Below are 16,687 nucleotides of genomic sequence, written 5' to 3' on the forward strand. Positions count from 1 at the left end.
CAGACAGAGGACATTCTTCCCTACTCTGTATTAAATGTATCTTTTATTTCTGTTTGCTTTTAAGATTTTCTCTTTGTAATTGATTTTCAGCAGTTTGTTTACGATGTGCCTTGGTAGGTTTTTCATTGTGTTTATTTTCTTGGATTCATTGAGCTTGAATATATGAGTTTATATTTTTCATCCAGTATGGGAAAAAGATTGGCCATTATTCAAATACTATTTTTCTTGCCCCTTCTGGGAATCTAGTTACATATATTTTAGATTGCCTGATACTACCCCATACCAAAGCTCTGTTAATTTTTTCAGTCTTTTTCCTACACTCTGCTGGATGAAACTCAAATGACTTCCAGCCATGTGTAAGCTGTGATTGTTATTTAGTTTTGGATTTATTGTATTTGTTCCTGGTAGTTATTCTTTGACTGGTCTTGTAGAGTGTCACCTTGCACGGGCAAGCTTAGTATTCAGCCAAAGGTTCAAGAGAATGGATATTCAGATTTCTGGAGGATTCTACCCCACCCCCACCCCCACAGGTTCTTTCTTTCTGGTGTTCTGCTCCACAAATTCCCTCCATCTTGGCCTTCCTGAACTCTTATTTCTGTCTCCTAATTTTAGTGAGACTGCTGTGCTCTGCTTAGGATTCTGCTCCCTGAACCATGGTCTGGATGTAACTTTAGGTAGGGCTGCTCTCATTTTTGTTCTTACCTCAGTGATCACAGTCTTGAGCTGCCTACTGTACAGTGTATCCGAATAGGTATTTCCTATGATTTGTCCAGTTTCTTAGCTGTTCATGGTAAGAAGACTAGTCCCATATCAGTTATTTCATGGCCATAAGCAGTAGTCCCTATAAATTTTGGTTGTTATTGTATCTTTAAAAATATTTTCTAATTTTGGTTGCCAGTATATAGAAACAAAATTAATTTTTAAATATTTTTCTTGTATACAGTAACCTTGCTGAACTATTTAATGATTTCTAGTAAATTGCAGAATCTCTTGGATTTTCTATGTAGATAATTATAGTATTCGTGACTGAGGACGGTTTTATTTTTCCTTTCCAAGAGTAATTCACTTTAGTTTTTTATATTAATGCATTCGTTTGTACCTTCAGCACTATATATTAAATATTTTAGCAACCACTCTTGTTTTTTTTTTCCTGAATGTAAAGAAATCTTTAATGTTCCACCTTTAAGTATGTTTTTAGTTGATTCCCTTTACCGGGTTAAGAAAGTTCCTGTCTATACCTAATCTGTTAAGAATATTTTTTAAAGTCATATACGTATGTTGAATTATATCAAATGCATTTTCTGCATCTACTGAGGTGATCACATTCTTTTTCTCTTTTTGTCTGATATGTTGAATTATATTTTTTCTAATGTGAAATTATCCTGGTATTTCTGGAATTAGCCCAAATTTTTAAATACTATGCTGATTTGGGTTTGATAATTTTATTTAGAATTTTGAATATGAATCACAAATAAAATTGGCTTATAACATTTTCCCTTTTTCCCATTTTCCCTTCCCAGCTTCCCTTTTCTGGTCTGGTATAAAGAATATACTAGCAGTATAAAATGAGTTGGGTGGGTGGCTTCCCTCTTTATCTGTTTTCTGGCATAATTTGCATGTAATAGGAGATACCTGTTATTTAAATATTTGGAAGCATCCATTTGTGAAAACATTGGGGCTGTTTTGTTCGAGTTTGGTTAGGTTATTATTCTGTGGATAAATTTTTAATTACTGAATTTCTTTCCATTTATAGGATTTATTCAAATTTTCTTTGTATTATTAAATAGGTTTGGGTAAAATACATTTTTTTCTAGGAAAAACTCCATTCTGTCTCTGTTTTCAAATGTGTGGGCACAGAGTTGATAATACTGCTTTTACCATCTCTCTTATTCATAGGTATGCATTTTTCATTCCAAAATGTATCTTCTCCCTTATTTCTTGATCTGGTTATAACAATGTTTTTTGAAAATTTTATTTTAGAAACATATTTTAAAAATCTATTATTTTTTTTGCATCATTTTTTTGGTCCTATGTTTATTATTTCCTTGCTTCTCCTTTCTTTAGCTTTACCCTTATTTTTACAATTTGTTTTGATGACTGTTTAGCTCATTTACTTTTATTTTTATTTTCTGATAAGCATTCATGCGTATAAATTCCTTGGTACTGCTTTAGGTGCATTTTAGAGGTTTTAATATGTAGTATTCTTGCAGATCTTCATTTCTGAATATTTTCTGATTTCTAAAGCTATTTAGGAAATGTTGTTGTCATTGCTATTGTTTTAAGTATTCAAGTGTAGAGCATTTTATATTATCTTTTTATTCTTGATGTGTAATGCAATTAATTGCATTAGGGCCAGAGCAGATGGTCTGTATGATACTATTCTTTGGTATTAATCTGTTTTATTGCCTAGAATGGCCTAGCTGTCTGTCTTTCATGTTCTGAAATTTTGCTATGATGTTTCTAAATGTGGTTTTATTTTAGTTTATCCAAATTGGGTCGCATTTTACATTCTGGAAAAATTTCAGCTACTGGCTCTTTACTGCCTGTCTCCCATTCTTACTAGTCTTTTCATATGGAACTCCTATTAGATATATTAGGCCTTTCTATTCTGCCCTTCATGTTTCATAACCTCTTGTTTCATATTTTCCATTTCATTATCTCTCTGTAAAGGCAATATGGTAAATTTCCTCATATCTGTATTTCACTGACTAATTTTCTCATCTGGTTTGTCTTAATATATTGCTTAATCCATCCTTTTGAAATTAATTTCATTGAACATGTCTTTACAGAATTTCTCTTTTATTCTTTTTTACGTCTACCTGGTCTTTTCCCATATTTTCAGTACCATCTATTTTGTTTTAAATATTTTTAAACAATTATTTTATAATGGCTTTCAGATATTTTAATTATCTGAAGTTCTTGGAGGTCTCATACTGCTGGAGGGGAAGGGAGTATATGTGTGTGTCCTAATTCTAGCATATGGTAGATTGGTTTCTTTATTTTATTTTTTATTGAAGTATGGTTGATTTACAATGCAGTGTTAGTTTCAGGTGTACAACAAAGTGACTCAGTTTATATATATATATATATATATATATATATTATTATTATTCTCAGATTCATTTTCCTTATAGCTTATTCCAAAATATTGAGTATCGTTCCCTGTGCTATATAGTAGGTCCCTTTTGGCTATCTATTTTATATATAGTAATGCATATATGTTAATCCCAAACTCCTAATTTCTCCCTTGGTAGATTGTTTTCTTACGTATTTTCTAATTTTGGATGGTGAGCTCATCTTCAGCCGGTGCCTTATCTGTGGAAGTTCTGTGGAACCTGGCTTTAGAGAGTCTCCCTCCGGAATGGGTTTGTCTTTGCTTCTCCTGGAACCCTGAGGTTTACCCAGTCTAATAACACCCCATTTTTTCCCACCCCGAGAATATGCTGAGACAGACAAACTTCCTTGTTTTCTTCCTTTGTTGGTGGGACAATTCTTTAAATGAAATTGTAGCCCCTGGGAGTCTGGGCTATACCTAGGGAGGGGGTGGTAAGTTTTAGTTTCAATTCCCTGCTTGGATTCTCCTTCACCAAAGAGGGCATTTAATGCCCAAGCTCCCCTGTTGCATAGCTATGCTTCCCCATCCCCACAGCATCACAGGTTGGTGTACTAACCAGCTTGTTCTCAGGATCTTCCCAGTGTTTGACCCCTGAGCTTTCTCTTCCTTCCTTGCGAGCATTTAAAGATGTTTGCTATGTTTTAAGGGTTCCTTCTTATTTAACACACATGTATTTGAATGTCATTGGCTTCTATCTTGAGGTTTTGACCTTGAGGTGATGTGCGAGTCTAATTATACAATCCAAAGGAGAGGACTGTGGTGATTTCAAGGTCATTTTTATATGCCAAGGATTTCTGTGATATCAACGATAAATGCAGATTTTTGTCTATTGTGACATGATATTGTAGCTAGATCTGAAGCTTTCAACGTACATCTGTCTTTGTTTCACTGTGTTCTTGGAATCAGTGGAAGTTAAAGGAATCTAAGGGTATGCAATTAAACCTACAAATACTTGACTTTGGGATTAAGTTATGTAGCTTCACAGAGTGTTTTTGTAACTTTTTCAAATATATTCATTTGTAATGTTATTGTGACAGACATTCATCGAGGATCACACAATAAAGCAAGTCTTCAACATCTACATAACGTATGAGAAGGTTATTGGTATTTAGTGAAATTCTATCTTTAAAAGAAGTAGGCATTCCTTGAGGGAAAGGTGCTATGCAATTGAGAATTTTGATTAGTCTTATTGCTTTATGTGATTCATCATAGACTGATTTCTTAGTAAAATGTGGCTCCACCTTGATTTCAGAATTCTTTGTTACAGCACTGAATAATGGATGAGGATGGGAAAAACCAAAAGAAGAGGTATGAATTCCTAACTGACTGATATTTCCATCAAAGCCCTCTCCCCTGCCCTCCGTTCCTATTTCACATCTAGCAAAATTCTCCTTCCTTGGGGAAACCTGACTGTCTGGCGGGTGTTCCATAACCCCAGCCCCAACTCTATTCTAATACTGTGTACACTACCTATGTCCTGACAGCCTCCCTCATCAAACTGTGTCCTCCATGCCTTGCACAGTGGCTGCCCAGAGCTGACACTGAATAAATGGTTTATAGTCCCTGATCGGTTGAGAAACCTGTTTGGGGGCCTTGGCTTGCCTAGAGTTGAAATTCATTTACATTTGAGAAGATAAATTACCGTATTTTTCCAGTTCGAGAATCTAAAGTAAATTCCAGTCTACTGATCAAAAAGTTTTGGTCAGAATTTTTCAGAATGGTCTGTGTTTTTTTAAAGGTAAAAAATAAAATCTCAATTAGCATTTCATTGCTCAGCCTTCTCTCTGAGAAGGATCATTGGCTTTTAGAGAGCCTCTTGAATAATTACAGATCATTTAGAAACAATTGTATTTAATCAGAGGTACTCTTGAAAAAGCAGGTAAGAATGTATGGTGGAACAAAGGCCCACCATTACATTCAAATTATTTTGGATTTATTTTATATAATTCATAGGCCACTGTGCCAGACACTGTGTGGGCTTTGGTATGGGAGACATGGAGACAGATACCCTCAAGGACCTCACAGTCTGAGGGAGATGAGATTGGCTTTCATTTTCTTATTTTAATATTGACAGTTTTTGTTGTTCTATGAGTTATCAAGGGACCAGATTTTTGCTCAGATGTTGACATTAACATCTCCCTTTCTCTCTTCTTATTTCTCCCCATCCATTATCCATCATCTGAATTCCTAGCCCTACCCTTATTATTAATAACCTTGATTGTTGTTTTGTCAATTAGGGATGCACCTGATGTATCTGAAAATAAAGCGAAGGACTCCGTCAGCACCTTCTTCACAGCACTGCGTGCTATGCTGCAAAGTCATGGTTATCCTGTGAAAGGAGGCAAAGCTAAAACATCGCAGAATGCTGCTGCCCTTTCACAGAAGAAGAGAGGTTGGAACTGAGCACCCCGACCCATCCTTATAGCTGTGGGTGGGACAGCTGGGTCTCTCCCTTTACCTCAAACATCTCCAGGAGGGATTAATGACGAGATGATCTCCTGAGGCACCTTCTGATACATGGCTATTTATTTTCTCTCTATTCATAAGTTTGTTATAGTCAATGCTGAAAATATTATTGAGGTTCATGCAAAAGTAGAAAAAGGAAATGAGAATTAGTAGAAGTATTCTGGGCAATAACAATGCAAATTTCTGTATCTTAGGCACTTGAAGGCATATGATAAATTTTTCGAAGGGAAACAGGACCCCAAGGGTGTCAAACAGTACCTGTAATATTTAAGTAGATTTAACTCAAAACATCTGAGCAGGTTATACCCATAGCATGTAACCATGCTGTAAAGAGCTCTTACCTAAAAAAATGTTTTCTTGACCAGATGACACCTTCAGCTGTTGCCTTATTTCTGTGCCGTCTTCACAGCAGAGCTTTTTGAAGTGATTGTATAGACCCTGTGTCCACTTCCTCACGCCCCATTCTTTCCTCAACCCACTTCACTGAGGCTGGAGCTCCCACCAGTCCAGGACAACTACTTTTGTCAGGAATAGCAGTGGCCTCCACATTGCTGAATTCTTTGGTCCCTTAACTGTCCTCATCTTTCCTGGTATTTCAAAAACATTGGACAGGTGACCACTCCCTCCTTCTTGAAGCATTTTTCTCTTGGCTTCCAGGATAACTGCATAACTTGATTCTGGTTTCTCTCCTAACTCATTGGCCATTCCTTCTCTCTCTTTCTCTGTCTCTGTCTCTCTCTCTCTCTCTTTTGCATCCCCTATTTCCCTCTTCAACTTCTAATCATTGATGTGCCCCAGGGCTCAGTCCTAGGACCTTTTCTCTTCAATATCTACACTCATTTTCCAGCCCCTTAATTCGAAGGGCTACCTGGATGTCAGTGCCCCCCAACTTTTTAAATCTATCTGTAACACTGACCTCCTCCCTGAGCTCCATACTTGAGAATCATACTCATTATTAAATCAGCAAGAGAGTTTCCTCTGTGACTTCTTTGCTTGGATATCTAACAGGAAAGTTAATATGGCTTTTCAGGACCTCTTGATTCCTCTCCACTCCATTACCTCTCACACCCCCAGCCTTGGTTCTCCCAATTTCAGTAACAGGTACTACCATTCTTCTAGCTGCTCAAGATAAAAATGTAGATGTCATTCTTGTGTCCTCCACCCCCTCAACCAATCCATCAGCAAATCCTTTTGGCTTTACCTCTAAAATATATCTCAAATCCATTCACTCTGCCCACTTCCATAGCCTTGGTGTACCAACCTAATCCAGGCCATCATCATCTGTTCCTTTCAGAGAAGCTTTGCAGCGAGACTCCCTTGCTTCTACTCTTGTTCCCCAATTTGACCTATTTTTCACAAACAACCATAGTGACCTTTTAAAAACATACGTCACTCTCTTGCTTAAAAGCACGTCCTGTGCCACTCAGAATATTGCCAACTCCATACCATGTACCCTACATAATCTGGTCCTGCCCATCTCTCAGACTTAATTTCCTACTGCTCTATCCCTTGGTCACCCTACCGTAGCCCCTTTGACCTCCTATCTCCCTTTGTACTTACTGCTTCCTCTGTCTGAGATGCTTTTTTGGTCCCAGGTCTCTAACATTTTTGTGAGGAGAAGAAACGAACGTTTATTGACATACATTAAAATAACTGGAGACTGGAGGGCTGTGTTTAGTGAGGTCCCTGAGTTACTGAAGTTAGGGGTGTGGGTGGGATTGGGGGAGGTGGAGAGGGGCAGATGTTGATAGCAAAGTCTCTGAATGAGCACAGGAGCCGGAACACTGCTCATTGGGAAAACCAGAAAACATTGAAGAATGGAGAAGGTTGTGTGAGAGATAGAACATTGTCAGCAGCTTTGGAGAGTTACAAGATATGACTTAAAGATTTTCTAGTTAAGGGGCCTTGCTAAAGCTTAATTCGATGAAACTAAATCATGGAATTCCTTATTTTCGCTACGGATTGAGGAGATTTTAGATGTCTGAATACACCTAGAGCATTCGACACAGCCTGTACCTTATCTGGTTTATTATGAATACTGGGTTTTGATAGAATTCAGAAGACTTAAAGAAGTCAAGAAAAGAAAAGAATTGGGGGTTGAAAATCATAATGTTGTTAGAGAGGTCATCATGTAGATGAGTAGAAATTCAGGTGGATGATCTTCAAGGTCTTTTTCAATTCTGAACACTTCTTTGTTTATGATAATTTATAAGCAATTAGTTAGTCTACTTCAGGTCCTTCATTAGCACTCAGCATTTTCTCATGAGAGTCGTTTCCATAAAATTAATTATAACTTTGAAAAATCTAATACCCATAAGCTAATCATTTTAATGTGACAGTTTTTTATCCTTTCTTCCTTTTTCTAAAAAGGCAAAGTCAATCCAGAAGCCTCTAGAGAGAAATCTAATTGGATTCCATCACTTCCTAGCTATGAAGAGTTCAACCAGGTGATGCTACAAGTAAGAGGGAGTTTGTTCTTTGATTACTTCATATGTAGAATACGTGCAATAGAAGATAAAGAATAGTGGTTTTTCAAAGTGTGGATAGGAGACCATGCATTCAGAATTACCTAGGGAGCTTGGTAAAAATACAGGTTCCTGGGACCCACCTTAAACTGTCTGAATTGGAATCTCAATCCTGGTAGGGCCAGGAGACTTCATGTCTAACACACTGCCCAGATGCTTCTTATGCCAAATGAACCCACTGATCTTGAGTGACAACACAAATGAACAACTCTTTCTATAGCTTAGTGGCAAGTTAAGTAATTATCTGGTAGAGTCATTCAACACAGGTTGCTAGACTCTACTGAATAAGGCTTTTAAGTCCTTATTTTTTTCCTCAGTGACGTGAGGAAACATGTTCATGGTTTCTATCTCCAATGGAACTGGTAAGTTTCACTGAGTTCAAAGGCCACAAACTAAAGCCCGAATGACCATGGTCTTTCTTTTGAGTGAGACAGACAGGGATATGAATTGTGCCTTTGTCACTTACTCGTTATGCATCCTTGAGAGAATTACTATTACTAAGATAACTTGATTTCTTTCTCTGTAAAATATCTCTGTTTCACAGAGTTGTCATGAGAATAAAGGGAACATGTGTGAAATGTCTAGTTCACTTTTTCACTCTCTTCTCTGTGTCATTTAATTTCTCTTATTTTCCATCCCTTTGTCTCCTTGTGTTGCAGTCTGAGTCACTTCTTCAGCTGTGTCTTCCAGTTCAAAAATTGTCTTTCCAGCTATGTTCTAACTTGCTATTTAACCTACATATTGAGTTTTTATTTTGATGATATTATTTCTAGACATTTTGTTTATTTTTCACATCTGCCTAGTCAGTTATGAGTCTTCCTCCTTCATTATATTTTCAATACCCTTTTAAAATTTATTTAAGCATATTAAACATGCTTATTTTATAGTATATCCGTGATATTTCCAGTATCTGCACATTTAAAATCTGATTCTGCACTTTATTATTTATACTGCCTCTTGTTCACGATGTTTCATTTTTTCCTGGTTGTTAATCATTCATTGCAATCTCATGTTATTTGGGAATTTATCTGCATGAATTCTTTGAGGGCTTTAAAATCATTCTCTAGAGATGATTTCAACTTCTTTTTACTAGATATCTGGGGTCAGGACCATGTGAAAGTAAATAATAGGCTTGGAGTGTTGAGGGCTACACAGGTAGTTTGTGAATTCCAGCTCCGAATCTGTGTGAGTGTAGGCTTCTGTTTGTAATTCCCAGATGACACTCGTTTTTCTTTTCCTTTTCTAGTCTGAGTGGAAGCTGAGGCAGGATGGGCAGGTTGTGAATCCCCTGGCTTCCTTTGCCGGATAAGATCTTTCTATTTTGTCTGCTGAGAGTGTTACCCTTTGGGAGGCCTGGCTTTATGCAGGAGTTTCTGATTTCACCCCCGACCTTGTGCGGGCCCAAGCTTTGCTTTCTGTCCCCCCAGCTCTATGCCATCAGTGTTGTGTAGATATTCCCAAGGCATATGCAAGCTCTGATATCCCCTTACCTCTAATTCTCATGTTCTAGTCATTTCTGATGTCAGATCATTTCCCTTACTTTACCATAAGCTTGGCCCTGTTTTGAAATATAAGTTTTAATATATTTTAATCATCATTTTAGGTATTCTCTACCAGGAGGCATTTGTCTGGATATCTAATCCTTTATATAGTAGGGAAGTGATGACAATACCCATATTTATAAATAGATGACTAAACTAACCACAAATGAAAATGCCCTCCAAAATAGCCGTACAGTTTTTAAAATTAATTTTGAATTAAATATGAAACAACCTACACACGGAAATGAATCTTCATAGCTTGTGTTGGAGAGTTTTGTGTTAATTGGTTATACATTGAAATTTGTTTGTCTTAAGTGGCACATCATTTGATAAACATCTCATGCTTAAGGTTAAGTAGATTCTGTGTAGGAGGCAGAATAATGGAATTTTAATTAAGTCTGTGCCTGCTTTATTGATATTTAAGGACCACAATACACTTTCAGTGTGTGATCATAATTATTTATGCATTTAGAAATAAAGCTATCATTTTATTATTGTTCCACTATTTAATTACATTATTATTCTCTCTTCATTAGTCATTAGATGGCTTTATGATAATAGTGAGCACAGATGGAGTGATAATTTTCGTGACTGACAACATCTCTTCTCTCCTTGGCCATTTACCAGTAAGTTCTCCCAGCTTTTGGGAAAGGATCATTCGCTTTGTCATTTAGGGGTTCATTATTTGTTTTCAGCAGCGTATAACTCATCAGAGAAGACATTCTCAGTGTTGTCAAAACGTGCACCTGTTTTACTGTCCTCTCCATTGGTTTCAGTTTTAAAGCTATGAAAACAAACTCTGATATAAGGTAGTGAAACGGTGTGTGTGCATTGGTGTGTGGTTTGTAAACTGCCCCTGAAGGAGAGCTCCAAAGAAGACTCAGGGGATAATTCCCATGGTGACTACTTTGCAAGACAGCCCTCACAAGATGGATGTGTTTGATTTTGTACATTTCTTGAGTCCACCACATACTGATTAAACAATGAATGTCATGGTTTGGTCATGCTGGCTCATGACATCCATTTCCAGGTCTGATTTGCTTTTTGTTTCTTTATATTGAAGAACAAACCCGGATCTCATTTGGAAAAAATTTAGAAATGATTGCCTACTTTAGCAATGTTGTAAATATTGCTGGAGAGACCTACACATGAGTTATAGTCAGAGTCTCTGATGTTCAAATTAGTCACTCATTCCTGAGCCCTTTGGTGTCACTATATCCCTCTCAGGAAAGCTTTCTGTATCTTCCTAGCACCATTGACTTAGAATATATGACTTCCTAAAATTTTTCTGGATCTTCAGGCTGGACACCTACCAGATATATCACTTAAACATGAAAGTACTGCATACCTTCATATTGCATGCATGCCTGTGTGTGAAGAGGGGCTGTGTAGAGTACATCCACCACCACTACTCTTGAATCTCTCTCACTTGGCTGGTTGTGTTAAACGTATCTGGATTGTTGCTTTCATTGCATATTTCTCACTCCACAGAGTTGTCTTAAGAACTTGACCCACACACAGATCTATAGCACTCAAGTTTGAAACACGTAAATGAATAGAAGTTTTGTTTAATTATTATTTAGTTAAGTTAGAAGAGGATTAGGAGCTTATCCCACTAGTTATGCTGTTCCAGCCAGCATGTTCTATGGCCCACTTGGAAACTCAGAGAGCTTTTCTGCTCTTTTCTTTTTATTTAAAGATACTAAGGTCCATTTCTTTATTTCTCATTCTCTTCCTTTCTTTTAGAAAGCAGTTTGGATTTCCAAATTCAGCTTATATTTATAGAATACCAAAACAGCTGAATAAAATGCAAATATTAGAGATATTCATTGCATTGGACCTCAGAGGAGTTATATCATAGGAGAATGGTCTTATTAAATGCACATTAAAGGAAAGAATGTAGTAGTATAATCCATTACACATTAAATTTTGTTATAGTGAAGACCACAAAACTACCCAAATTCTTGAGGTATTTGACATTACTTAAACCAAACTGGCCATTGACTGAGACTGGTGACTTTTCTCTGAGGATCCACACATGAAGATTTTTCACAGCAATGGTGTTAGTTATATCATTTTCCTTGATTCTTTATGTATTTTGGTTCAGAGTTTTCACTCTTAAGAGACTCTTTCACCCTTCAACATTTGAAGTAACAGACACACAGACACACAGACACACACACACAGTCATCCTAAGGTAGAGGTGTCTGGGACATGGGTTTGAACTGTTAATCTTAAACCATGGACTTGATAACCTGAGACTGGTGTACTTAAAAATAAAGCTATAACTATTATTGATACATCTGTACGTAAGGCATTAAATGGGAATGAATTTATATATTCTTTTAAAACAGGGTTGAAAAGGACTATACCTGAGGCACAATTTCACACTTTTCCTCATTAAATCCTAACTTGTAATTTTTAACAACATGCAATTTTTCCCAGGCTTTGACTAAAAATTTCATTTTATAAGTCACCCATCTTATATTTATATGCAAACCAAACCATTTCTAGAGTATCTGCCTGGCTCCAGGAATCTACAGTTTCATTAAAAATCAAGGAACCTCTGTCTGATGGGCAACTCTAAGCCAATAGGATGGTGAGGTGGAAAGAACTTGGTCTTTGGAGCCAAATAATCTGGAGATTAAAATTTAACTCTCACTCACTAACGACATGAGCTTTAGTTTCTCATCTGTCAATAGGGGACAGTATTACTTAGAGAGTGACCGGAGGTGGGATATTACAAATGGTGTGGTTAGTGTCATTGATCAGGTGACATTTAGACAGATACTTGAATGGAGTGAGTATGTGAGTCATGCAGATAAGTGTGTTTCAAGTAGAAACAAACGCAAGTGAGAAGTCACTAAGGCAGGAGTCTACTTGGTGTGAAAAGCTATGGTAAAGAGGCCACTGGGACGGGAGTGCTGTGAGTAAAAAGTAAAGTGGTAGGAGGTGATGGGGTCAGAGCAGTAACAGAGGTCCACCTTGTTTAGGGCCATTTGCCTTTTCCTCTGAGATGGGAGGATGCTATTCGGAGCAGATGCAGGAAATGATCTGAACTTGTTTTATCAGGATCACTCTGGGTCTTGTATTAAGAATAGGCTATGGGGCTTCCCTGGTGGCGCAGTGGTTGAGAGTCCGCCTGCCGATGCAGGGAACACAGGTTCGTGCCCCGGTCCGGGAAGATCCCACGTGCCGCGGAGCGGCTGGGCCCGTGAGCCATGGCCGCTGAGCCTGCGCTTCCGGAGCCTGTGCTCCGCAATGGGAGAGGCCACAGCAGTGAGAGGCCCGCGTACCACCAAAAAAAAAAAAAAAAAAAAAAAAAAAGAATAGGCTATGGGGGTAGGCATGGAAGTGGGAAGTCACTTGGAAAGCTGTTACAATAGTCCAGGCAATAGATGGTGATGGATTGCATTAAGGTGGATGTGGAAGTAGTCAGTGTTTTGTAGGTGAAATAAGTTTTGCAGATGGATTGGATAGGGGGTGTGACAAAAAGATGGGAGGAGTCCAAATTATGACGTTACAAAACACACCATGACTGAAATGATGGCTGTTAGCATCATCGTGGTATTAAACTTATGTCTGAAATCTGGCACCACATTTTCCCAAGCATTTTGTACCTCTTGTTAAGGTATTATTTTATACTTTGCATCAGAATTGTCTGCGCATGTGTTGTCTGCCCTCTGAACTATGCGTTCATGGAAATTAGAATGAACATGTCAGGTTCATTTTTTAAAACTCTCATAAGTTTCAGCAAAAAAATAATAAATTAATTCATGTAGAATGTCCAAAATGCAGAAACTGGCCCAGTAGCAAATTGGCTGCTCTTGGTGCAAATTGGATTCAAGGTAGCTATGTTGTAGTGGAAGGAACAATGGATATGGAATTAGATGGAGCTGGGTGTGAATCTCATCTCTGAACTTGTGACCTCTCAATAATCGGACAAGCCTTCGTTTTGTCATGAATTCAATAGAGGAGAATTCTTCCTCTCACAGGAGATTAGGTGAGCTAGTTCGTGTGAACACACCTAGCATAATGTTCTGGCATGAAGCAGTTGTTAATCAAGTGTTAGGTGAAGGAATAAATGAGTGGTCTCCACTGACCAGAGATAACTTGGTTTGGTACCTAAAGTGTATTTTTTATAACTAAATCAATAAAAGCATTTTTATTGAAAAAGTTAAAAGTTGAATGAAAAATACCTTTTTCGGGAAGTCAGTTTCTTACTATGTGACTTTCATTGTCAAAATCTGTTGCCTGGCACTTCCCTGGCAGTCCAGTGGTTAAGACTCCATGCTTCCACTATAGGGGACAAGGGTTCAATCCCTGGTCGGGGAACTAAGATCCCACGTGCTGTGTGGTGTGGCCAAGAAAAAAAATCTATTGCCTGTTAATTTCATGTTTTCTTTGCTAAATTAGGGTTACATTTCTGCCCTGAATTGAGCCAAGACTTCTCTTGATTGAGACAGGATCCATCTGCTAATTTGAGCATTGGCCAACTCGTAGGCTGGCTTCTACAAATGGGCCATAAAAATATATTTGTGTATTTTGACTGTAGATTATTAATATTAATCAATTAAAAATCATTTGAATTTGTGGTTCATCAACCAAAGCCATAATTAAGCTACAAAGAGTACTTTATTATTTTGTTCCTATCATATTAAAAACTCATTACTTAAAGGCTGATATTCAGTTTATTCATGTGTCACCACACTTCAACTACGTGGTACAGTATTATTCACTCATTCAACTAATATTTATTGGGTGCTCACTTGTGCCAAGCTGTGTTCTAGGTGTTGAGGATGTAGCAGTGAATAAGACGGCCAAAGTCTCTGTTCTAATGCAACTTACATTTTATTGTGGGAGACAGATAATAAATAGGTAAACATATACATGTGACTATGATGTCAGGTAATGATAAGTGGTATGAAAAAAAGGCAGGAAGAGAATGTCAGGGAATTGATGCTATTTAAAATACTTTTGAGTAGAGACTTGAATGAAGTAAGGGAGAAAGTCATTGCAAATATCTGGGAAAGAGTGTTTCACATTGAATGAAGAGCAAGCTTAAGGGCCCCAGGATGACTGTTTGCTTGCTGTATTTGAACATGAGCAAGGAGTTCAGTGTACTTGGAATGCAGTGAGCAAGAGGGAGGTTGGAAGTATACTTTGTCTTTCACTCTGAATCACTTGGGTAGCCAGTGGAAAATGTTGAGCAGAGGAATAACTTGATCTGACTTAAGTTTTAAATGGATGACTCTAGCTGCTCTGTGGAGAATGGAGTGGGAGCAAGGGTGTGGCAAAGATAGATGCAGGGAGACCACTGAAGGCTATTGCAGGATCCAGGATAAGAATGATGGCTTAAACCAAGTGCTGAGAAGTGGACTGATTCTATATGTATTTTGAAGGTAGAACCAACAGAGTTTGCTGATGGACTGGATTTGGGGCTTGAGAGAAAAAAGGCAAGTAAAGGACAAGCATGTGGGTAAATGGTGGTGCCATTTACTGAATTGGGGAAGATTGAGAGAAGAGCATGTTTGTGAGGGGAAAATATCTGGTGCACTTGTTTTGGATGTCTTTTTATTTTTATTTTATTTTTTAAAATTTATTTTATTTTTGGCTGCATTGGGTCTTTGTTGCTGTGCGCAGGCTTTCTCTAGTGGCGGCGAACGGGAGCTACTCTTCATTGCAGTGCACGGGCTTCTCATTGCAGTGGCTTCTCTTGTTGCAGAGCACAGGCTCTAGTCGCGTGGGCTTCAGTAGTTGTGGCTCATGGGCTCTAGAGCGCAGGCTCAGTAGTTGTGGTGCACAGGCTTAGTTGCTCCGCAGCATGTGGGATCTTCCCAGACCAGGGACCGAACCCGTGTCCCCTGCATTGTCAGGTGGACTCTTAACCACTGTGCCAGCAGGGAAGCCATATTTTGGATGTCTTAAAATTGAAATCCTATCAGACATCCAAGTTTAGTTATCAAGGTGAGTTCAGGGAGAAGTCTGGACTGGAGGTGAGAAGTTGGTAGTCATTAACAGTTAGATGGTATTTGATGAGGTGGAACTGGAAGAGACCACAAGAGACAGGATAGTAAGAGAAGAGGTCCAATGACCAGGCTCTGAGCACTCTTGTGCCAAGTGGCCAGGAAGAGGAGAAAGATCTAGCAAAGAAACTGTGAAGGAGTAGCCTTTGAAGCAGAAGGATATCCATATGTGTATGGTGTCCTGGAAGCCAAGTAAACAAAGTATTTCAAGCATGAAGGAGAGGTCAGTTGTATCAAATGCTGAGATGTTAGGCAAGATGAGGGTTAAAATCGACTATTGAATTTGGCAATATGACATCATTGGTAACCAGAACAGTGAAGTGGTTAGGGTAAAAATCTGACTAGTGTGGTTTTAAGGGAGAGTGAGAGGTGAAGAAATGAGAGACAGCAAGTATAGTTCTTTTCAATGATTTTTGTTCTAAAGTGGACCAGAAAAGTAGTTAGAGATGGAGGAGAGGATGTAGTGTCAAGGAAGATTTTGGATTTTTGTGTTGTTCCTGTTTTGCTCGGTGCTTTGTGACCGCCTGGAGGGGTGGGATGGGGAGGGTGGGAGGGAGGGAGATGCATGAGGGAAGGGATGTGGGAACAGATGTATATGTATGACTGATTCACTTTGTTATAAAGCAGAAACTAATAAAAAAAATTTTAAAAAAGATGACATATTATAGCATCTCTGATTTAGCATTTGTGTGCTAAGGGAAAGACCCAGCAGAAAGGAAAAGCTTGAAGATGTGGGGGGTAGGGGGAGAATTTCTGAAATGATGTCCTTGAATAGTCAACAGAGGATGAAGGACAAATGCACTAGACTTAGGTAGAAGCTTATTTGGTGCAATAGGAGAGAAAGCAGATCTCTGGCCACAGGAGCAGATAGGTCGGTAACATTTGGTGCAGGGAGATATTGACATTTCCTTCTCCCTTTTTTTTCTTTTTTTTTTTTTTTTGCGGTACGTGGGCCTCTCACTGTTGTGGCCTCTCCCATTGCGGAGCACAGGCTCCAGACACGCAGGCTCAGCG

The 16,687-nt window shown here is 38.3% G+C and overlaps 1 protein-coding gene across 1 annotated transcript in view; it reads left to right on the forward strand.

Moving 5' to 3' along the window:
- PASD1 (PAS domain containing repressor 1) overlaps positions 1-16,687 on the forward strand; it is a 94,863-nt gene that overhangs the window by 21,954 nt on the left and 56,222 nt on the right. Inside the window, exons 3-6 of the mRNA XM_082609689.1 lie at positions 4,383-4,423; positions 5,353-5,507; positions 7,952-8,040; positions 10,184-10,273. Of these exons, the coding sequence (XP_082465815.1) occupies positions 4,392-4,423; positions 5,353-5,507; positions 7,952-8,040; positions 10,184-10,273 (366 nt within the window). The 5' untranslated portion in view covers positions 4,383-4,391. The remainder of the gene's footprint in view (positions 1-4,382; positions 4,424-5,352; positions 5,508-7,951; positions 8,041-10,183; positions 10,274-16,687) is intronic.

Source organism: Mesoplodon mirus (genome assembly GCF_964341445.2).
Source record: "Mesoplodon mirus genome assembly, chromosome: X".
Taxonomy (NCBI): domain Eukaryota; kingdom Metazoa; phylum Chordata; class Mammalia; order Artiodactyla; family Ziphiidae; genus Mesoplodon; species Mesoplodon mirus.